This window comes from Mytilus californianus, unplaced genomic scaffold (assembly GCF_021869535.1).
Source record: "Mytilus californianus isolate M0D057914Y unplaced genomic scaffold, xbMytCali1.0.p SCAF_9, whole genome shotgun sequence".
In the NCBI taxonomy this organism is placed as follows: domain Eukaryota; kingdom Metazoa; phylum Mollusca; class Bivalvia; order Mytilida; family Mytilidae; genus Mytilus; species Mytilus californianus.
The window spans coordinates 62,840,471-62,866,308 of NW_026262745.1; the positions used below are offsets into that span (position 1 = coordinate 62,840,471).

At 32.9% G+C, this 25,838-nt stretch overlaps 1 protein-coding gene across 1 annotated transcript; it reads right to left on the bottom strand.

Moving 5' to 3' along the window:
• Window positions 1-673: 673 nt before the first annotated feature.
• On the bottom strand, window positions 674-23,460 carry LOC127716399 (myophilin-like). The gene is made up of 6 exons (XM_052222589.1): window positions 23,317-23,460; window positions 11,180-11,249; window positions 10,391-10,471; window positions 9,584-9,657; window positions 8,283-8,487; window positions 674-6,574 (listed from the first exon to the last, which is right to left on the bottom strand). The coding sequence occupies exons 2-6, from the start codon at window positions 11,228-11,230 to the stop codon at window positions 6,392-6,394; spliced, it is 594 nt and encodes a 197-aa protein (XP_052078549.1). The 5' UTR covers window positions 11,231-11,249; window positions 23,317-23,460; the 3' UTR covers window positions 674-6,391.
• Window positions 23,461-25,838: the final 2,378 nt, after the last annotated feature.

Sequence of the window (25,838 nt, forward strand, 5' to 3'; positions counted from 1 at the left end):
TTGTCAATCAAGAAATCAAGCATCTTGATAATGTCAGTTTCAGAGAATTTTTTGTTTGAATCAGAGGGATTCTTTACAAAGTAGGATTTATCCCTCCCCAAGACAAGATACTTGTATCTACGTTCGCCATTCTTTTTAATGAAACAAAGTAATACCAACTCTTTCAATTTGTCTTTTAGTTTGGAATGGGGTCTCGCCTACACAACTTTGAGGTGAGACAAAAAACCAAAAGGATATATATATATATATAAGTCTAAATTGAAAACAACGTTCAAAACTATGATTGCGTTGGATAAAAACCGCAATTTTTATACGTGTGCATGCAAAACAAATTTCTTGGTAGACGGGTCTAAATACAGCACAAAGAACATTTTCCAAAAGACCAAAAAAGTGAAAAAGTATATTTAAACAAAACGCATTTGACTAACAGGTCGAACAACAGATGTTCTTAAACCCTGCTGACCGCCATATATATATATATATACATAAAAGGTCATGGTTTTTTTTTTTATTTAAAGTTTTTGATATTTTCCTCAATTATTATATTAATGGTTTACGACAAGTTTAGTCTAAATTGAGATCAATTTTTAAACTTTTCAACAAACAGCAAAATGTTATAATACAGTGGAAGTAGGCCAACTAACCCTGTAAAGTAGAAATAAGTAAAAGAATATTAAGTGTGTATATAAAATTTATTAACAATATGTAAAATTTCAATAATGAACTAAAATTGTTGACCATGATGCATATGGATATATAAACTTCAAAACAAAAGGATTTGTATACACAAAATTGGTCCCACTATCATACATAAGCTGCAATTGAAATGAAAGTCTGCTTTTTCAAAGTGGCACATAATATCAAGACATGCATAAATCATAATATTTGGCAAGAAGAATTAAAAGTATGTTAAAAATTTGAAGAATGTTTAGTATGGACTCTGCTATTCCTGTAAAGTGATATATTGTTGGCTAGTTCAATAAAAAAGCAACCAATGCTATGAGGGTCTGAATGGGGCCCTTCATTTCTGTAATTTTTTAGGCCATTTTTCTCTATTCTTTATAATTTTTGCCCATTATTCTCTATTCTTTATATTTTAGCACCTCATTATTCTCTATTCTTTATTTTTTGGTCCATTTTTCTCTATTCTTTATATTTTTTGCCCATTATTCTCTATTCTGTAAACCCCCATCCACACCCTCATGCTATCATACAAAGAAAAGTATTCAATAACCAGTCAAGCATTAAATATAGAATGAAAAGTTTGCTGAAATGTGTTGGATACATGCACAAATTTGTATGGATTTCATCTAGACAGACTAAACTAGAGGCTCTCAAGAGCCTGTGTCGCTCACCTGTATTTACTGATGCTATTGAAATCATGTAAAATAAGGTTAAAATCATAATTAATAGTATTAGATATTAGATATTATAATGATATCTAAGATAATAACAAATAAATGTGGATAGTGTCCACATGTGGACACAGATGATACCCCCCCTTGCATATCATATAGTTATAAAGGGACATAACTGAAGAACGGTAAATTTCGTACTTAATCTGTATTATGTAGTAATAAGCATTGTGTATAAGTTTCATAACATTTGGTTGAGGCAAACTAAAGTTAGAAAACGGAAACAAAAAATTTGTACTTGATTTTTAAGTTTTGTGGGAATGAATATTGTGTATATAGGTTTCATAATGTTTGGTTGGGGCAAACTTAAGTTACAGAATGGAAACTAAAAATTTTGCAATCTTTCGATTTATAAAGGGGCATAACTCAATAATGGTTAAAGTGACACTACCCTAATTCAACTTGATCTGTGTTTTAACAGTGGAAGTCAAAATTAAACATTGAATTGTATAAAGCATTGATTGTAGTTGATTCAACTATAATCATGGACAAAGGAAGATAACTCCAATTTTAAAAATTACTTGAAATTTAGAAGAAAATACAAATTTTGCAATTTTTCCCTTTATAAAGGGGCATAACCCTAGAACGGTTAAAGTGACGCCACCAAAATTCAAACTTGACCTGTGTTTTGTGGTAATAAGCATTGTGTATAAGTTTCATAACATTTGGTAGAGGCAAACTTAAGTTAGAGAACGGAAACTAAAAATTTGGAAATTTTTCCATTTATAAAGGGGCATAACTCTAGAACGGTTAAAGTGACGCCACCAAAATTCAAACTTGATCTGTGTTTTGTGGTAATAAGCATTGTGTATAAGTTTCATAACATTTGGTTGAGGCAAACTCAAGTTAGAGAACGGAAACCAATTTTGGGACGTACGGACGGACGTACGTACAGATGGACAAGGGTAAAACTTAATGCCCCCACCGCTACGACGGGGGCATAAAAACTTCAAAATTTTTGTAAAATTACTAACTCAGGGGCAGCAACCCAACAACGGGTTGTCGGATTTGTCTGAAAATTTCAGGACAGATAAATCTAAATCTGATGAACATTTTTGCCACCTGTCAGATTTGCTCTAAATGCTTTAGTTTCAGAGATATAAACCAAAAACTGCATTTTACCCCTATGTTCTATTTTTAACCAAGTCGGTCATGATGGTTGGAAGGCGGGGTCATCGGACAAATTTTTTAAAATAGATACCCTAATAATGATTATGGCCAAGTATGGTTAAATTTGTCTCAGGAGTTTCAGAGAAGAAGATTTTTGTAAAAGATTACAAAAATTTACAAAAAATTGTTAAAAATTGACTATTAAGGGCAATAACTCCTAAAGGGGTCGACTGACAATTTTGGTCATGACAACTTATTTGTAGATCTTACTTTGCTGAACATTATTGCTGTTTACAGTTTATCTCTATCTATAATAATATTCAAGATAATAACCAAAAACTGCCAAATTTCCTTAAAATTACCAATTCAGGGGCAGCAACCCAACAACAGGTTGTCAGATTTGTCTGAAAATTTCAGGGCAGATAGATCTTGAACTGATAATCAGTTTTACCCTGTGTTAGATTTACTCTAAATGCTTTGGTTTCAGAGATATAAGCCAAAATCTACATTTTACCCCTATGTTCTATTTTTAGCCATGGCGGCCATCTTGGTTGGTTGGCGGGGTCATCAGACACATTTTTTAAACTAAATACCCTAATGATGATTGTGGCCAAGTTTGGTTAAATTTGGCCCAGTGGTTTCAGAGGAGAAGATTTTTATAAAACGCTTAAGACGACGGACGACGATGAGGACGACGACTATGGACGACGGACGACAGACGCCAAATGATGAGAAAAGCTCACTTGACCCTTCGGGCCAGGTGAGCTAAAAAGGGTACATTCACAAGTTTCCACAAAATTAAAGGACACTGATCTATTCATGCAGTTTGTTTTCAATTTATATTTTTTTCTAATATCACATGCCTTAATGTAGAAAGGCCACTCTTTACTGCATGCATAATTCCAGTTAATAGATATAAATTCTCTTAAGCCTAAAAATATTTTCCATTTATTGTGACATATTTTTTATTACATATTCTTCTGTGTACAAATCTTCCATTAATGATTGTCCTGAATATGCATGAAAAATTGCATTTGGTATTAAGCCTAAGCAACAATCAGTCAATCCTATAATGACCACATAAAATTTTGGTCATTTCTGAGAAAATTATAAAAAAATATATTTAATGAATAAGTTACATACAGGGATAGAGCTAAACCAGTGAATGCCACAATATCACAACTTGCATAAAAATGGTAGGCTCAGAAATTTTCTTTGCCAACACTTTCACATACAGTACTATTAATAACTTCAGCTGTCAACAATTGTGAATCAATACATTTGAAATTTTACAGGAATGTTTGCTCAATCAAAAATAATAAAATTTAGATTAAAAATAATAATCATCAATATTAATTGCAATAAAAGAGTCAAAATATTTAAAACTTTTCGATGTCGCTTCATGATATTGGTTAAAGTATCTAAAACAAAACAATAAAAGAATCCAAACTTTAAAAAAAGAATAATATTGAAAATTCATGTTTTGCTTTGATGTTAATGTACAGTATTTTAAAACCTTTATACAAAGCAATAACTACCAATGTTTAGTTTTATTCCTCTAAGTTTAATTAAAAACAAAGATAAGAACTGGATTAAAAAGTTATTCTTTTTTTGCAAGACCGTACATGAAAATTTATTATGTATGATTTTGTAGCCATCTTGCAAAAATGCATCCGAGATTTTTATTTTGAGATTCTATATATATATTTGTAAAAGCTGAATGATGCAATAATGTAGTAACAATACTAAAAAACAGGACTTAAATACCTGAATTACAAGAGTTTTCTCCCCCAGAAATACAAAAGTTAGAATTCTATAGAATTGCATACAATATTTGAATTGGTTCACACATAAAAAACATAATCAACAGAAAAAATCTACATTTGTACAAGATTGCTCAGTACACAGTTAAACATCGAGTGATACTTGGCAGTTTTTTTTATAAATTGAAGAATTACATTTTAACAACTTTTTTTTATAATTTGCATGCATGTATAAGCAGATGAGCACTTTTTTTAGTGTTTACATGTTCAATGGAAAGCCCGTATAGATGGTTTAAAATATTTTATTCCTTACAGAATTTAAAATAAATAACAAGTCACAAGAAACAAAATGAAGCCAGATTTTTTTAATCTAAAATGAAACAATTTGGTAGATCAAATTTCTTTCAGAAACAGAACGTTAGCTAGTATATAAAAAATGAATTTGTCAAACAATAATAGTATGTGATTTTATTTTTCAAACTTCAAAAACTAAAATTACTAAAAGCAAATACTGCAGATATATTTCTACAGTAAAAGGCAGAGAGTACATGTAATTAAAAAACAAAGCTGTAACAAACATTTACATGGTTAAGGTACAAGACAGATCAATAAGAGTTCAAATACATTAGAAAAATCTATTAAGCACATGCATTAGAGCATTTAAACAAAGGTCTTTAACACAATGGTTTGGTTGTAAAAGAAAATAAAGAGAAAGCAACAGAATTGTTGGTATAGACTGATTAAACCTTTGGAAACTGGAATAGTCAAAAATTGCTTTTAATAATCTTAATAAACTGTTAACACAGAGATATGTCTCGCCTATTTGTTATTTTGATAATGCAAATGTTGAAATTAAAATAGCAATACTTTAACATGTAAGTTATGCAAATATTCAAAGTCAATGAACCATGACTGAAGGTACAGGGCTAAACAATCTCCATGGAAATGAGATGTGCCAATGCTAATACAACTGCAAACCAAATACCATTGACTTTTCATAAGTCTTTCCCTTAGCTTTAAACAAACCTAAACACAAACATAAACTTGTAAACTATGTAAAAGTTTCAAAGTCAATGAACCATAATTAGGGGGTTGGGTTATTATTATTATAATCTCCATGGAAATGAAAATTGCAAATGCCAATACATTTGCATACCGAATATCATTGACTTAACATTAGTGGTTCATCTTAAACTGACCTAATCACAAACTTATACATGTAAACTAAGCAAAAGTTTCAAAGTCAATAGACTATGACTGAGGGGTAAGGACCAAATATTCTCCATTGAAATGAGATGTGCTAATGCTTATACAACTGCGTACCAATTATCATTGACCTACCACTAATGGTTCCCCTTAAACTGACCTAATCACAAACTTATACATGTAAACTAAGCAAAAGTTTCAAAGTCAATAGACCATGAATGAGGGGGGCGGGGCCAAATAATCTCCATGGAAATGAGATATGCCAATGCTTATACAACTGCATACCAAATATCATTGACCTACCACTAGTGGTTCCCCATAAACTGACCTAATCACAAACTAATACATTGTTGACGCCGCCATCGTCGTCGTCATCGTCACCGACGCCGGAAACAGCATACCTATGTCTCGCTTTTTGACTCCGTCAAGGCGAGACAATGATTATCATATTGATTCAAAATTATTAATATCAATCATAATAATCATTTGTTTATTTTTTGTGAGGTAACAATGCATATGCAGTAAATACTATGAATATATTTTCTTTGATGGGGAACCTGATCTTGTGGTTAATCAAACCAACTATTAAATCTAAAATCCACCAAAAGTTTTTGGATTATTTAGTCTTGTTCAAAATAAATACTATGAAATATTTTCTTTTATGGTGTACCAAATCTTATGGTTAATCATAGAAAACAATATCCAACAAATCATTTTGATTATGTACTTCTATTTTGTTCATGCCTAAAACCAAGATTAGTTATCTTAGTGAACCAATGCTTTGAAGAAATCCACCAAAACTGAAATAGGCAAACAAAAACTCTTCAATAGCAAGTGATTTTTCTGCATATTTCACATTGTCGAAGCAGCTTTTTATATTTCATTTATACTAGTTAATTAGTCAATAATTGACCGAGTTTTTCCAAAATTCATGCCAGCTTGTGAGGCTACTTTATTTGTTCCTGCTTGAAGTCCTATAACAGTTTGTCCTGCTTTTAATTTCTCTTCTGAAAAATTCCTAGGATTGGATTCTGATTCCCTAACACCCAAGACTGGTCCTGTGTAACCGTTTTTCTGGGCCTGAAATGTTCATAATTTGTATTAAGCAATCATCTATCTAATATTCTTTGTGAGTTTATTTTCATTTTATCTCATTTTTTTATTTGAACAAATATTTGAAATAATGTCTAGCCTGCTTTATTCGAGCATCACTGATGAGTCTTTTGTAGACAAAACACAAATCTGATGTACAAAATTATAATTATAAATAAGAAGATGTGGTATGAGTGCCAATGAGACAACTCTCCATCCAAATCACAATGTATAAAAAGTTATCAATTATAGGTCAAAGTACGGCCTTCAACACGGAGCCTTGGATCACACAGAGCAGCAAGCTATAAAGGGCCCCTAAAGGACGAGTGTAAAACAATTCAAACAGGAAAACCAAAGGTCTAATCTATAAAAAAAATGAGAAATGAGAAACACTTATGAACCACACGAACAAACGACAACCACTGAACAACAGGCTCCTGACTTAGGACAGGTCATAAAAATGCAGTGGGTTTAAACTATTTAATAGGTGCCAACCTTCACCCTAATCTGAGACAGTAGTGTAACATTACAACATAAAAAGCCTGGTTTGTTTGATGAGTCTTTTTTTGCTGATTTGAATCCAAGTGGAAAGTCTAAAGTTTTACTACCATTACCACAAAAACATCACATTATCAATAAACTAAAGAAAATGAGGTCATGGTCAGATGAACCTGCAAGATGGACATATGTACCTTACAATCATTCTATACACCAAATATAGTTGAACTATTGTTTAATATATCCAGGAGACAGATCTAACAAACAAAACTGAATATTGACCAATGAACCATGAACATGAGATTTAATAAGGTCAGATGAACCCCACCAGACAGACATGTTTACCTTGCAATCATTCTATACACCTATTCAGCTTATAGTATCTGAGAAACTTGCCTAACAAAAAAAACTTAACTAATTTGACCAATGAACCCTAAGAATGAGGTCAACTGGTCTGATTAACCCTGCTAGATAGAAATGTACACCTCACTATGTTTTCACACAACAAATAACCTTGACATTTTTCTTATATTATCCGCCTACATTTCTTTAGCAGGACAGGATACTTTTTTCAGAAATATTTATCAAATGTTATAAAGGATAAATACCGAATATGAATGAGCTTTTAACTTTACCCTAATGTCAAACATTAAAAATATCTTTTTAATGAAATGAAGATTTTTATATTCATATTGCCTTTTGCCTACAAATCTGAGATGCTTCCCCTGCCTTGTCTATTTCCCCTTTTCAAAAATATAGTTTTACATAAACATAAAATTCTTTTCAGATTTTTTATTTTTTGACGCTACCAATGTTTTAGTTCACCATTCGTTTATTTATATTAAAGATTTGAAGTTACATTTCACTAGTCCTGAATATTCATGAAATATTAGCAACTGGATTTTAAGCAAACAGCAATCAATTAATTTAAATGTTTTTGATGAAGGCTAATCCATAAAAAAAAAACATCAGTAAATTTATTCACAACTATTTAGATTTAGGGTGATTGAGAAATTGACATACTGTTTTATAAGACATATATGTCTATTGTAATACACCCCATGTTTTCTTTTAGATTTTGCATTTTTGTTCCATTCAACTGCTGTTTTATTGTCATACACTGAACATTCAAACATAGCATATCTAGTATGTTTGATTTTAACAATTTAATTTTGGTAGGCAAAACAAAATTACTTACTTTTCTGCCTAACGCATGTATTGCATTTACAACTTGAACCATATTTTGTCCTTCATATAAATCTACAGTTTGAAATAAATCATGACGAGAGACACCATATTTTTCTATAGCTGTTAAAAAGTTTGAAATATTTTCCATCATTTTAAATGCCATTTTCCCCTCATTCAATTTTTTCACAGCACCTGGACTTAATGTATTTATTAATCTGAAAAAGAAAAGAAATGGTTATAACATATCTAAATAATTGCTTCTTTTATTATGACTTATTCATTTTATTTTTAAAATCAAGGGTAAACACTGTTACTTTACATAATTTTTGTAGTACTAAAAGTCCTTGGATCAAACTTTACTCAAATCATCTTCTTAAATACCTTTGAGATGACCCAAATTTTAGATTTTTAAACAGGATTATTTCCCCTTAAGAGATAAAATTACAGATTGTACATTTGTTATGTTTTCAAAGGAAATCATACAGAAATAGATAATGATCATAAAACCTAAACAACTTTTATATTATTTATCTGTTCTTGCAAGCAATCCTGATGTTTTAACCTTTGTCAATCATATTTATTGAACAGAACAAATATTCATCAAAATCAATTATGTTGTACATAATTTAGATCTATGAAGCACCACTTCATTTCACAAAAGAATATGGGTTTTTCTCATTGTTGAAGGCTGTATAGCCTATACCTATAGTTGTTAACTTCTACGTCATTTGGTCTCGTGGTGAGAGTTGTTTCATTGGCAATCATACAACATCTTCTTACATTTATACTATTAGGAGTAAAATAATCTAGTCTTGCACACTTCAGTCATTGTCAGTATACCAGTAAACAATCAAATTTTATCAGAATATTTTTTTTCAAAGAGCAGCCATACTAATATATGTTACAACTTCAACTCTGCAAAACCTGGCTTCAGAAATTAACCACATATGTAAAACAAAACATCATTTTTCACTATACACAAAATCTGATATAGTACAACAGAAACATTTTAAAACCAATTCTAGAAGGAACTCTTTCATACTCAATACAGTTTTTTTTTTTTTAGTTGGTATATATTTGAAAATCAAACTACTTTTATTTTTTTTTATTTTGACAAGTGACCTTATCATCTTCTGGCAACCTCTGTCCTGGAAAAATGATGTTTGGCCATGCAAAAATCTGCAAGGACTATCAAGAAAAGTTCTCTTAACTAGCCATTTATAATCATTTAGCAATAAATTTTTGTTGTAGATTGCATTCCATCTGTAAATTAATGATTTTTTATTTCATGATACAATATAATTTACTTACTGACATAATATTTTACCATCTTTCAAACATTGTTGAAATTCACTTTGGCCTAGTGCTTGATTTGGATCTGCTCCCTGTTCAAATTAAAAAAAAAACATGAATAAGATGAACCTTGCTTTATATGGGGAGATAACTCAGATAACTTAGTTTTATAAATTAAAAAGAATTATCTGTAAATATATCTTTGGTGTTTTATATGGCAAATTAAAATGAGTATGATATGATGACCCCACTTTTCTTTTCTGAAAACATTTTCTAAGAGATATATTTTATATTTTTATTTAAAATTCTATCATTAGATTTCTTTCTAGTAACATAATGCGTATTATACTGTGTATAATCCCTATAAAATCTAAGAAGTTGCACAACATATTACATGTATAATTTGAAAACAAGCTTAGTGACATATTTTTTTCAATATATATTTTCAAAATATTTTGAAGTTTATTTTATAAAAAAAAAACACTCATTCTATTTAGACTCCTGAGTGATCTCTCCAATTTATTTACCCAACAAAGATTGTTTAAAAAAGATCACATGTGGCTATATTTTCTGCCCAAAGTCCAACATACCCTCTTGATTTACTGTTCTTGGCTTTTCCTGAACATCCATGAAACCATGATTTGCCACTGAATATTAAGCAAATAATATTTTCACCCTATCGATCTTGTTATATTTATAATTACAATCTTTTCCATCTTTTTTTTTTTTTATCATACTGAATTTACAATATATTCAATCTTATCTGTCAAGTCTTGTTTAAAATGACAATTGTAAAAACAGTTTTTATTCTACAAAATAGGTCACCTCTTTTAACTCTAATTGAAGGACATCTTCAATCCAGATTCTGGCCTCTTGTTCTAAATTTATATCATATTTCCCTTTAATCTAAAAACAAATAAAATATTTATATTATTGTCTAGAAATTCAAATTATATAATATATATGTAATTTAATAGAAAAGTTAATCGTATCTGACTCAAAACATGTATTTGACCTTAAACATCCTGAGGATTTATATACCTATCATGTATTCCTTTAAGTCTATATACTTATGCAAAGTGTGCATTTCAAAATGATGACATACTTGTATAAATATCGTTTATCTACACCTTTTGAAGTTTAATCATATTTTTCGTCTATTATGTCAAAGTGAGCTAGAAAACTGATAGCTCAAACAGGAACAAAAACTTCCTTTTTAAGAACAAAAATAATAAAAAGAAGGATGTTTATATGTTGATGATTTAAATGGATTGAATGTGTACTTTTGTATTCAAACAAAAACTTGAGAAAAGTTCTTGCTTCATAAAACATGGGACCAAGACTGTGCATGTTTCTATCCTTTTTGTATTGACTAAATGATAAATTCTTTTTTTTTTCTTCAAAATTTAACTGTTTCTCAAGTCAGACTAATTGTACAATTGTTTTATGTTTACTACTGTTCATGTTTTTTTCAATAAAAAAGACTGATGAGAGAGTTACCCAACAAGACGTTTAAATAAACAAGATGTATGCAGAGTTCTTTATTTCAGTCCTGTATATTAAATAAAAAAGGTATTTGGTATATAATTATTTGAAGGCTTCAACACCACAAACCTTTCGTTGAACTTCTCCCGTCAGACCATATGCCATAGGTCTATAGGCCATCACGTTGATTTTTCTTATTCTGAAACATAAGAACAAACTTATACTAGATATCATTGAGATGGGAGCCATCTCTGTGAGCCCCGCTGTGAATAATTTGTGGTAAAAAATTTGTATCTTTATCATTGGACATGGGGTTGTCAACTGAAACCAAAGTTTTTGACCTTGACCTTTGACCTAAGAAGTTGTACATAAATTATGACACACCCTCTGGTGTTGGTTTATATACATATCAAGTATAAACTTTGAAATCATAACGGTTCTCAAGATATAGAGTGGACACGATCTTTACCATAGGATATGGGGTTGTCAACTAAAACCAAAGTTTTTGACCTTGACCTTTGACCTAGGAAGTTGTACATACATTATGACACACCCTCTTGTGTTGTTTTATATACATATCAAGTATAAACTTTGAAATCATAACGGTTCTCAAGATATAGAGTGGACATGATCTTTACCATAGGACATGGGGTTCTCAACTAAAACCAAAGTTTTTGACCTTGATCTTTGACCTAGGAAGTTGTACATACATTATGACACACCCTCTGGTGTTGGTTAATATACATGTCAAGTATAAACTTTGAAATCATAACGGTTCTCTAGATATAGAGCGGACACAATTTGTTAAGGACGGACGGACGGACGGACGGACGGACGGACGGACTGATCACTATAGGGCGTCCGCCTTTCGGCGGGGCCCTAATAATTTCATATATTATTTTCCCCCTTTAACTCACCCCATTCTATTATTTCAGGGCAAGATAATGTCTACAGAAATCCTGAAAAGTACAGTTAGTGGACCAAACTGAATTTGTAGTTTAAAAAGAGAGGCGAAAGGTACCGAAGGGATATTAAAACTATGTCAAAACAAGATTGTGTCCACAGTACACGGATGACCCACTCTCACTACCATTTTCTATGTTCAGTGGACCGTGAAATTGTGGTCAAAACTCTAATTTTGCATTAAAGTTAGAAAGATCATATCATAGGGAACATGTGTACTAAGTTTCAAGTTGATTGGACTTCAACTTCATCAAAAACTACCTTGACCAAAAACTTTAACCTGAAGCGACCAAAAACTTTAACCTGAAGCGACCAAAAACTTTAACCTGAAGAGGGACAGACGGACGAACGGATGGACGGACGAACGGACGAACGGACGCACAGACCGAAAAACATAATACCCCTAGGTGAGGCATAAAAACGATCAAAAGACAAATAACAGTATACAAAACACAACATAGAAAAATTACGACTGAGCAACATCAATCCCACAAAAAACCGATGGTGGTCTAAGTTGTAAGGTGAACAATGTAAGGGTAAGCAGATCATGCTGCACAAAAAAGGTGCACATATTGTACCTGTCGTGTTGCTCATTAAAATGAGGTTCCTCAATGACAAAACACGATAAGTACCGTATATCTGGAAATTTTCGCGATGTTCGCAAATCTATTTTATGGTGAAATTTCCCTTACTCAAAAACTCTACTGTTCATTTTTTAAAATGCATTGAACAAGGTCGTGAATAATACAGTGATGTGATGGTCCCAGGTAAAACGGACGTCTCTCGTCTGGCAGTAAAGCTCTTGCTAAAGTGGGAGCCCGGACGTTATTTCGGCTGTGCGGTATGTATAAATACGCAGCCACGTTCAGTTGGAATGGCCACATTCAATTCGATGTTGTGTATATATGGTGAGCGCCACACTCTCTACATGTTAAAGAAACCTTGCAACAACTCTCTGAAGGGTTCGTATATAGGTGACCTTTCCAAATTTTCCAATATTTTAACATACCCTCATTTTCCAGAGGCAATCAAAATTTACAACTTTTCATTTCAGTTGACTTATTTGTTAGAACCTACACATTGCATATATTAATTGTTAATTTGTTCTTGTCTTGATTATGCATGAAATACTTGTCAGTGGACGTAAAACAAGCCATGATCAATCAATCATATAGATTTTGTAAAACGTTTTCATCCGAGAAACAAAAGGCAGTAACAATATATATCATTCACCAAGTCACAATACTTTTCTCACACATTTTAAATATATATTATTATATACAATCCGCTTTGTTCATCTTAAGGTAAGTTTTAACTATACTACAAAGCGAGGTATCTATAGTAAATGTTTGTCTAATATGCATCCTATGTATCATTTATCAAACCAAATTTCTTTTTAAGTCTACACAATGCTTTCTCCTCAAATGTCTACTACAGTTAAAAGTTTAAATGGCACAGTTTACAATAGAATGATTTTATAATTCAGAAAAATAATAAAGAAGGTGGAAAATTATAGTCCTTTACCGTTTATCAACGATCAAATTCTCGAAGAAGTGGTAAATTTAAATATCAAATCACCTTTTATATATATGTACAAAATTAATGTAGTGTGTGGAAAACAGACCGTAGCTAAATAAACGTATAGTATAGTTGAAATTGCAAATGTAAGACGAGAGCGGGGAGTTATATCTACAGTCCGATAAGAATTTGTCACTCACGATCGAGTCAAAAGAAATAATGCGGTCGTTGATTTTTAGAAGGGTATGGTATAGCGTGATGGACCTCAAACAAAGAATTCTGCATGAACCAGATACTAGGGGCCATCTTGAACTTGCAATGTGGTGCGAGTTTTTGCTCCATGTTGAAGGCCTCACTGCGACTGAGATGAAGAACCATTAAACACGCTGTTCTGTGATGTTTTGTTTTTAAACTTGTGCATGTAGTGATTTTGTGACACTATAATTGATAACACAATATTGATCAAATCAAACATGAATTTCAGGACATTGCTACATTATCTCTTTCCATTTGATTACTATAATATACGCACATGCAATGTACTGGGACCGCCTCGGTGGTCTCATGGTAGCGTGTTCGCCTCGAGTGCGGGAGTTCGTGGGTTCGAACCCCGGCCGGGTAAACCGAAGACTTTAAAATTGGCATTTGCTGCCTCTCTGCTAAGCACGCGGCAATAAGGAGTAAGAGCAAAGACTGGTCGGCTCGGAGTCAGAATAATGCGTCCGGGTAAGGTGACATGTCTTCCTACTGACTGTTACCTGGTGAACTAGCACGTTAAAAATCCGGCTCAGCGTGTCGGTCTAGTACAAAGCAGGGTTAATATTCATATTACATAAACATGTTCTCGTCCTGAATATGCATATTAATTTGCCACTGGACGTAAAGCAGCCATCCATCGACACCATGCAATGTACTGGGCGTATGTGAAACATTTGAACAATTGAGGACCGCTACAGGTTGTATTGTATCCTGTATAGCTTGTATCACAGGATAACTCTCGTGCATATTATGTGACAGACAACATTTGCTCGTGCTTATCCTATACCAGATAACATTCATAACATTTTCTCGTGGGCATCCTGTACCAACCAGATAATATTCTCTCGTGTATATATTGTACCATATAACATTTTCTCGTGTTTATCCTATACCAGACAACATTCTCTCGTGCTTATCCTATACCAGACAACTTTCATGTTTACCAGATAAAATTCATAACATTCTCGTGTGCATATCCTCAAAGAATATACAATTCCTTGATATCCTGTACCAGATAACATTCGCTCGTGCATTTATTGTACCATATAACACTTCCCTTTGCATATATTGTACCAGAGTAACTCTCATTTATATATCTTGTACCTAAATCTTGCCTGATCCAAGTCGATATTCGGCATAGTTCCTTTTTAAAACAATATTAACGATAGTCATCCCTTTTCATATTCCTATAAATTATCTTTTCGTGTAATCAATACAACAAGTTTAATCAGTTGCTATTAATTCTGATGATTTCCAGGATGTACGATTGTTTTATTGGAATTTTATTGAACGATCTGATGTAATTACGGCATTTTAATTTGATACGAGTCGATATGGTCCTCAGTTTTATTGCGGTTATATATGTAATGATCCTACAGCACGAATTAGAATGGTACTGTATTCTATGTTCTGTTTGCGGGTATAACTAACTTGAGGTTTGCGTAGACCGGGATTGCTCTAACGTCTCGTGGCCTTTTTAGTATTTGCTGGTGTCGTGAAACTCGCTGAATAGTGTTTGCGAAGATGCTAAAGCGAAGGCTTCAACCATGTACGTAGTTTAGCCTGTTAATCATGGGTTTCTGAAAGTTTTAATAATGATTGTGGTCGTGCAAGGTTTCTTTAGTGTTCGTCACTTAAGATTGTGTGCACGTGTTTGTACAGCTTTGAACAAACTACATGCCTTGGTATTTCTAGAAATTTTTGTACAGTTTAAACTTTAGTAATTGTAACGAAGCACTAATACTCTCGTGAAACTATTATTCTTAAGAAAATGGATTCCTGACTTGTGATATGTAAGAAAAGTCACAATTCGTTAGTACTAAGCTGATATCGTGAATCCAACAACAAAACCGTATAAAGTCTCTCACTATGCAGTCGCAATTACGATACTGCAGTATAACTTTGAAGTGACAGGATTTAGTGCTCTAAAAAGTATTTCAACCATACCACAAAATAGTGTGTCTGTCCCAAGTCAGAAACAGGTTGCAGTTGAGTTTTATCATTAATAACATTGGTTTTGATTTTTGATGGCAGATCTTTGACTGCTTGATTGTTGCTTGACAAGAACAAATTAATAACTAATACAATAGGTAGCTAAGTTTTGTAAGGAATGAAGGGCGGGAAATTTGGACTACCACTGGAAAATGAGGGCCGGTTGGATAAAGGTGTACATTTTTCCTTGAGGTATTGCTACGGTTCTTAAAACGTGCAGATCAAGAGCATAAAAGAGAGGCAAAGGATACCAAAGGGACATTCAAACTCACAAGTAGAAAATAAACTGACAACGCCATGGCTAAAAAGAAAAAGACAAACAAACAACAGTACACAAAACACAACATAGAAAATTAAAGACACGAACCCCACCAAAAACTGGGGGTGATCTCAGGTGCTCCGGAAGGGTAAGTCACAGTCACACTACATTGAGCATCGGATTCAACGTCCCCATTCCGACCGGACGGCAGATATTTGATGAACATGTTTCCGAGACCACTTGTCTCTCGTTGAAAAGTCTATTGACCTCTATAGGCTTTTGGTTATTCGGTGTTGTCTTATTGTTGTCTCTGTGATATCTAAACCAGTCGGTGTTTTTATTTTCACATCGCAAACATGTAAAAGCATTACCTTAAAGTTTACTCTTTTCCTGCATAACAATTAAACATTAAATATTCATCGTATATGGAAAATGTTACGTCGACTGTACTATAAATCAACACGAACATAAAAATCGCTATATTACCATTTAATATAAGCCAATGTAGTAAGAGATTAGCCTTTTCATATATCAACCAAAAAAAAACATGACAGGGAAATATTTCAAATAACATGTGTTAAAAGTGTGATGTAAACACGTTCCAAAAATGTGAAATTTTATAAGTTAATTTATGGAAACGAAATAACATACACAAATTCGTACCGATGGTGCACGGTGTTCTACTTTGGAGTTCGTGTTATACAAGTATGTTATACATTCTTATTCGATCCCAAGCCACACCGGTGCATTTAAACAGTTACCAAAGTACTCTTTAATTCGTAATGTTAGCTGTTATGTCGCGAACATCAATAACATTTCTCTATTTCCTCTAAAAGGAATTTTAGATATTAACACTCAGTCCCCTGATTATGAGCTATGGTTAGGCCTTCTGATAATATGTCGTATTTTGTTTCTGCTACCAAAAACTCGACTGCATGTTTCTACTGATACTGAAGGTGAGAAATAAGATTTTGGGAAATTCTGGTATTGAATCATTTGTACTATACCACTGTATTTAGTTATTATTATTTACTAGCACTGGGTCAATACCACTGACGGTGGACTGTTATCGTTAGCTCAGTAGTAAGTGCTTTGGTACTGACATGATTTATAGCATTCTTCAATTTTCCTAGTTTATGAAGTAAGAAATTATTAAAAAAAACTAGGTTCTGAATCCCTCGAGCAGAGTTTAACTTGGAACCATTCGGGCCCTTCATGTTCTTTTTAGTCATATAACACCTGATGTTTAAGGTATTCATAAACCCTGGCTTTCAAATGTTTAGATATGAGCGTTCCTGAAGAATGTAAATCCAGAAAAGTCTTCGAATTCCGGACGCACGAAATTTAATTTGTATAAAGTGTTATTTCATTTATTGAAACGAATATAGTCGTTCTGTTCGTACCAGATATTCCCAATTTAAGCACTGCATGGTCGATCCAGGAGGGAATTCATGAAAAATTAAATAGAATTAACCTTATCATAACATTTAATATTAATGGTATACAAATAGCATACGAAAATCTCCTTAGTTTGACACCAGTATCAAGTGTGACGCAACAAGTAGATTTATGTATATTAAAATGACTTATTAACTAGTATCAAAGTCATTTTTATCAGGCTAATTAGTTATTTATCATAGTAAGTTCTGATATGCAATCTTAGTATAACCTAGAAACGTACTGTTTGGAATTTTATGGTGTAAGATGACAAATAACTGTGCAGGTCTATCCACATGAAGTCGTGAAAACTTTACTTTCATTCAACACCCGTATTGCATGAGTGAATGAAACACATAGGCTGCTATTCACATGAAGTCGTGAAAACTTTACTTTCATTCATCACCTGTATTGCATGAGTGAATGAAAAAATAAAGGTTGCTTAAATACTTACATCTCTTATTAGGGTAGATAGTAAGCAACATGAGGAAAATAAAGAGGAAAACAGAGGTCGAGGAAAGAGTTAAGGGATGAATGGGAGAGGTCGGGGAAAGACTTTTTTCTGTACCCCTTCTGTTGAAAGTTTAAAACTTTTACTATCGTGGGTAAAATAGATGGATGGATGGATGGCTGTTTAACGTTCAGTTGCAAATACAATACATATTTTGAACGACAACACGTTAATATGATCAATATGAATATAAAACCTGCTTTGTACAAGACCGACACGAAGAGTAGTATTTTTAACGAGCTAGTATCAAGATAAGTGTACACAGAAAGCATGTCACTCTACCTGGATACATTATTTGGACTACGATCAGACCAGAGAAGCAGCAACTACCAATTTAAGTTTTGGTTTGATCTGGCCTTGGATCGAACCTACAACCTCCCGCACTCAAGGTGCACACGATACCAAGAGACCACCGAGGCAGTTGGAAAAAAAATGGAGAAATATATATATATATATTGAGATAGGACAAGATATTTGATTGTCGTTTGCTGAACATCCAGTGGCAAATATTTCAATTGTTTGTACTTTGTATCTTATTGTTCTTTTTTTTTTTATCTTAAGGTGGTACCTAACACTACAGGGAGATAACTGTAAAAATCAGCTAGACGTTTTAATTACGATGTATTGTTTAGGAAATATTAAGCTTCTCAAAGATCAAAATAAGTGTTTGTCAAACTGCTACATACCCAATGAAATTTTTCTGATAAAGTGGTTGGTTGAAATTTTTTGAAATTTTTATATTTTTGTCAAAGGGTCAAAGTAAACATTTTGTCAAAATTTTATGAAAATTAAACGAGCCAAATTAATATTAGTCAAGGTGTTTGGTACCACCTTAAATAATGTCTGATACCATATTGTACTAAAGTCCTTGTGACCCCATTTAGTAAGTGGAAGATATCTTGTTTCCTGTTTCGTGCCGAGTAAACAAGAAGGGAAGCTGATACCAAGAACCCCCCACTTCGACACATCCTCAATACTTTTAGTCCCGAATGCTGATTTAAACAAAGGTTTTTAATACATGACAAAGCGATCAACTTGTCATGTTACTTACTCTAGTATTATGTTGGTCTGTAAAAATAACATCTTTTATCTAATCCACATATTTTTACAATGAGTACAATAGTAACACTATATGGTGTATTGACCCATTCGTGACCTGAAGTACTTGCTTAGGAATTAATATTCTCAATTTACATTCATCAAGTGGAATTTGGAATACTGTCAACCATTTTAATTTCTCATTTAAAACTGTGAGAATCCTTTAAATAAATAACAGATGGTATATTTTTGTTGTGATTTCGAATTTGTTTTTATTAGCCTAGCAAGGCGTCGGGAGAGTCATAGTTGTTATCTTCAAATTTGCGAATTAAAATTTTATCGAATAGGTGCTACCCAGGCGCTGGGGCGATTAATCTAAAGGAAAATTGATTTTCTGGAGTTTGAACGTCCCCGTTCATGTCTCCATGCGTTCCATCTGACAGTAAAAAAAAAGTTCCCCTGCTATCAGTGCTCTCCCTGTACTGATTTTTATCATAAAAAGGAAAATAATAAATGTTGTATGATTGCCGATGCGACAACTGTCCGCAAGAGACCAAAGGACGAGGATGAGGGTGTGGATGGGGATTTATAGAATAGAAAATAATGGGCAAAAAAAAAATAAAGAATAGAGGAAAATGGACCCCAAAAAAAAGAATAGAGAATAACGGGATACTTAAATATAAAGAGTAGAGAAAATGGACCAAAAATATAAAGAATAGAGAATAATGACTTCAAAAATTTGTAAGGGGTTCCGCGGAACTCTGCGTCTCGCCTACGATTGCTGCTGTCAGTGTAAAAGTGTAATGTTGACTTAAAAAGTGAGTCAATTTATCAGTAAAATACAGAATTTTAAAAAGATTCAAACTTTCTCTTTAGATGCTATTTCTTGGTCTTGAGGATAAGCTTCTGTCCAAGTTTCATAACAATCCATGAAGATTAACAAACTTATCACGTAAAAAATTTTTAATCCCAGACTGTCAGTAAATTTTAACTGTAGAAAAAGCCCATCTATCAGAAAAATACTGAAATTGAAAATATATTTTCAAAAGTGTGCTTCAGACATTATCCCTTAATCATAAAAAAGTTACATAAAATTCTATGAAGGTTTGACAAAGTATTTGATGTGTAACAAACTTTAACCCCAGACTGTATCTATTTGTTAAATGTTAAAAAAAACTAAGTCCATTTATCAGTAAAAATACGGAAAAATGAAAACAATTATTCATTTAAAATTTTGATCTGGATACTGTATTTTGGTCATAAACAAGCTTCTGTCCAAATTTCATCTAATTGCATGTAGGTTTGTCAAAAATATTGATGTTCAAAAAAACTTTAACCACACACCGAACCTAACTGTTGACGCCGCCGACGCCGGAATCTAGGACCGCAGGCTCGACAAAAATTGAAGAATACAGAAATGAAGGACCCCCTTTCCAGACCCTCATAATGTAAGAAACTGTACGCTTTCAACAATCGAGAAAACCCATTCCGTATAGTAAGCTAGAAAAAAGGCGCGGGATGAAAGTAAAAAAAGCTGTGAATAAATTGATAGATCTATCCAAATAAACATTCTCCAATTAACTAAAACATAAGGATATGATGTGATATATAGGGCTATAGTAGTTGTTTTATAGATCTAAACCATAGCTCATTTGATAATATAGATTCCACCACTACATCAAGTGTGTTATGATATTTCTCAACTTGAGACAGTTAAATTTTAATATTTAAAGCGCGAGGCCTGCCGAGCTTTTTAAATAATTAAAATTCAACTGTTGAGAGTGGAGAAATATCGTAATACACGAGTTATAGTGGTGGAATCTGTTTTTCTAATGATTTTATAAGACGATATCTAAACAAAGTTTTTCCTTTTCAAAGATTTGCAGAAAGTTGTGTTCTTTATATGTAATGTCATCAGGCATGGTCGTCTTTTTTCATGACGTCACAATAGGAAATTCAATATAAACCAAGAAAATTTGACGTCATAATTAAATTTCGACCAATCATTTGCCGAGAACAAAGTTTTCTCTAGAGATGAGAAATATTTTTCTCACACCGATCGGGAAATGTGAAAAATCATGTAAATGAGAGAACGACCAATAGACTATCAGAAGGTACATAAAAGAACATGCATGTGGATATTATAAAGGTCTACATATTGTATACATTGTTGGAAACTGTTTCATGTGTAAGTTGGCCTCTAAATGTCTTTTGATGGTTTCTGTAGTTCGGTCGCTGTCTCATTGACCTATAATCCTCATGATCCGTTTTATTCAAATGTTCATGCTTCTCAAATCCCAATGAGTTTTTTCATGGCAAAATTAAAAAGTTTATATATTTAACATGTTTATTGAGTGCGGTCAGTGATGCATAGTGCAAGTCATACTCCGTTGTACTTTTTAGTTGAAATCTGCAATCATGCAGACCACAGACACAATCGCCTTTGTATGCACGTCACCTTAAACGCAAATTCTCCGAATATTTTAAAATTTAAGTTCAATATTAAGAGTAACTTCCATGAAATACAATATTATAAATTCAAAACAACTCTGTGAAAGACATAATCACAAAAAAAAAAGATATTCAAATGCGAGATATTTCAAAAGGAAAATACATCACATATGAAAAATGGGAATTAAATCTATGATTTAGATAGTTACTATAATCTATGCAGCGATAATCGAACACTATTTGGACTGTCATGCAACAGTCCGACGAAGCTAAGCTCTTATATTTATTAAAGATCAATGGTTTGTCCTGTTAGATGTGTATTTACAAAAGGATGAATAGAAGTTCTTTGAACCCGATAAGATTAAATTATGTTAGCCTATGAAAGGGGTCACTGAAATACAAAACAAAATCAAATTCATATGTCAAATTAAGACAAGTATTAGGAGGGCCTTGATGGGAACTCCGTATGGGTCTTATGAAACACGCAAAGAAGACGAAAGTACAAAAAAAAACTCCTTGAGCGGGGAAGAATAGATACCCTCTAAACTAGAACAAAAAAAAAAAAAAACCGTTATCCCCAGCTCCACTGCAAGAGAAAGGTTCATTTAACATTTCAGTAAACTTCCCCCTGATCAAAGCATGGTCAAACTGGTCAACTTAATCCAGTAATAACTGGATATCTTTAATAACCTACCTGTTTATGTGACTCAGTAAGTTTTGACAATGTTTACCTTTGATATATAATGTTAGGTATTATTATGTTTGTTTAAATTTTATGTGTAAACAGTCATTTATCCCCATAAATTTAAATGTCCTGGGGAAAGTTTTAAGGTGTGTAAGTCTTGTTCTGTAAGCTTTCCGGATTGACAAATGAGACCTAGATCTTTGACAATTTGTTAAAGTAAATTGTGCACATCATAAATGTTCTATTTTAAGTTCTCTATAATCATTAAACTTGAATGTAATGAAATGGAACGTCAAGAGAAACCAAAATTGAAGAGAGATAAACATTTCGTTTTAACTTTCATGGCAGTATTGCGTTTAGACAACCAACTTGCCATGAAACTGGATCTGGCAACCAACTTGCATCAGATACTGGAATATGTGTCATTAAAGTTTTTCGTTCCCCTTTTGTCTTGACTGACTTCTTGACTACTTTCAAAGTTCTATTTTTTTCGAACTTTTTATTCACCATTTTTATAATTATTGAAACAGCAGAGACATATATAGTTTTGTATAGGTATAACAGTAATAAATAATTCTTTAAATTATTAAATTACTAACTGGTGGTGCGAAATAATTTATGATCTTGACCACGTGTTTGTGTAAATCTTAACTTAATACACCAACTGATTTTACTACCGATAAAAAGTACAATAAATTTCATTCATATTAAATCTGGGAGTGGCCTCACCTTTAAATTTCACACACATAAACTATAGTTTAACAACTTTCTTGGGGTCAAATGGCACAAAGACAGGCTAAATTAAATTTGAAATGGTTCCTCATCAGGCTATCGGACAGTAAACTAATTAGGCTTATCTCCTATTGTAATTGTTTACATTTTTACTTATTCATGTATTTACCTGGCGAACAGGTGAAAATTACAGGTAGCAGATTTCAACTTTACAATTTAACACAATAAAACTATTAGAAATAGTAAAAGCTACATGTAATATGAATAAAAACACAAATTCTAAAATGAATCTGCTTCCGTATAAGTAAAATAAGTATTCATAATGTACTGGGACACCTTGCATATTTGTGGTCACAGGTATGATTGGAATTTACGTTTTAATTATTGATTAAAATTAATTAAAGTTCAAGACAAAATCTTACCTTAAATTTTAGCAAAAATGCCAGTTTTTTTTTCAATCCAAAAGAAAATCCTAATTCTTGATAACAATATGCGCAAAAATACTAGTCTTCTGGCGACAGTGTGACCGATAAAGCCGGTCAGAGTGATTTACCTTACTTTCTTACCGTTAGAGGGCGCGCATAACTTCCTGATTATAAACCATGGGCTTTCTCAAAGTACACATTGGAAATTTTCTTTCCAGTCCATGTGAACTTTCATTTTCACAATAAAAACACACCAAGTATAATTGCAAATTTATACAGATATTAATTTATTCAATAAACTTATGTACTTGGGTGTAGATTCAGAAATTTTATAAAAAAAACAGGAGGGGGGTGTCCACTTGCAAATCAAAGTGTTTGTGTGAGCACTAAGTGGGTAATGATTGCTTTCAGTTACATGTATTGTGATAACTGAACCTACCATTAAACATTGCATTAAGCAAAGAAGCAAATGTCAGCAATATTCTGAGTTATGACCCCTGAAATTTACATATTTTTATAAAGTTAATTGCATGCATAGAATCTGGCATTTGATTATAAAAAATATGTACAACTTCTGGTGTGTTCCTTACATGTAGGGCCATTGTATGAAAAAACATGGGCGGGTGGATTGGTGTAGGAACAACCAGCGGAAATATAACATTCATATTGAGATGAAAACATTTAATGTGAAATTAATATGAATCCTGCTTTGTACTGGAAAGCAATGCTCAGCCAGATTTTTAATGTCACTAGGTATCAGTTTGCAGGAAGACATGTCACCCTACCCAGACACCATATTCTGACTCTTAGCAGATAAGTCCTTGCCTTCACTCCAAGATGCAGTGTGCTTAGAAGAAAGCAGTTAATACAGATTTTCAATTCTGGGGATTGAACCCAAGACCTCTCCCCATGAGGCCAGCCAACTAACACAAGACCACCAAGGCAGTCTTGGGGGCCTCGGTGACTGTGAGGTCTAAATAGTCCAACAACTGTATTCCTAGCTTGTCAACACTAAGGTTGTGAGTTCGAACCCCACATGATGGCAGGTGTTTTTCAAACTATCTTTTATAATAGATATAATTATTTTATATTTCAGTATCACACTTTAACAAGAGTGCACACGCTGAAATGTCTCGCCTTCTTTACTAATCATTGATATTATGTTGAAAGTCCTAAATATAAAGCTTTATTACAACTGCCACATAAACTTAACATTAACCAAGTAAACTAAACATTGATCAATGAACCATGAAAATGAGGTCAAGGTCAGATAAACCATGCAAGGCAGGCATGTACAGCTAACAAATCTTCCATACAACAAATATAGTTGACCTATTGCTTATAGTTTAAGAAAAACAGACCAAAACACAAAAACTTAACACTGAGCAATGAACCTTGAAAATGAAGTCAAGGTCAAATAAAACCTGCGTGACTGACATATAGATCATAAAATATTTCCATACACCAAATATAGTTGAACTATTGCATATATAGTATTAGAAAAAAAGACCAAAACTCAAAAACTTAACTTTGACCACTGAACCATGAAAATGAGGTCAAGGTCAGATGACACCTGCCAGCTAGACATGTACACCTTACAATCATTCCATACACCAAATATAGTAGACCTATTGCATACAGTATAAGAAAAACAGACCAAAACACAAAAACTTAACTATAACCACTGAACCATGAAAATGAGGTCAAGGTCAGATGACACCTGCCAGTTGGACATGTACACCTTACAATCATTCCATACACCAAATATAGTAGACCTATTGCATACAGTATAAGAAAAACAGACCAATACACAAAAACTTAACTATAACCACTGAACCATGAAAATGAGGTCAAGGTCAGATGACACCTGCCAGTTGGACATGTACACCTTACAGTCCTTCCATACAACGAATATACTAGACCTATTGCTTATAGTATCTGAGATATGGACTTGACCACCAAAACTTAACCTTGTTCACTGATCCATGAAATGAGGTCGAGGTCAAGTGAAAACTGTCTGACGGGCATGAGGACCTTGCAAGGTACGCACATACCAAATATAGTTATCCTATTACTTATAATAAGAGAGAATTTAACATTACAAAAAATCTTAACTTTTATTTCAAGTAGTCACTGAACCATGAAAATGAGGTCAAGGACATTGGACATGTGACTGACGGAAACTTCGTAACATGAGGCATCCATATACAAAGTATGAAGCATCCAGATCTTCTACCTTCTAAAATATAAAGCTTTTAAAAAGTTAGCTAATGCTGCCGCCGCCGGATCACTATCCCTATGTCGAGCTTTCTGCGACAAAAGTCGCAGGCTCGACAAAAATCCAAGAAGGTTTAACAAGGGGAGATAACTTTTGAACACATGTCCAATTCAGGGGCAGATAATTAAAAAGGATATTCTTGCAAATCCTTCAGTTTTTTATTTCCTAGAATAAATCGGTTTTAATAAAATATCCTCTAACATAATATCATTTTCTATCAATGCATTTTTGTTTTATTCAT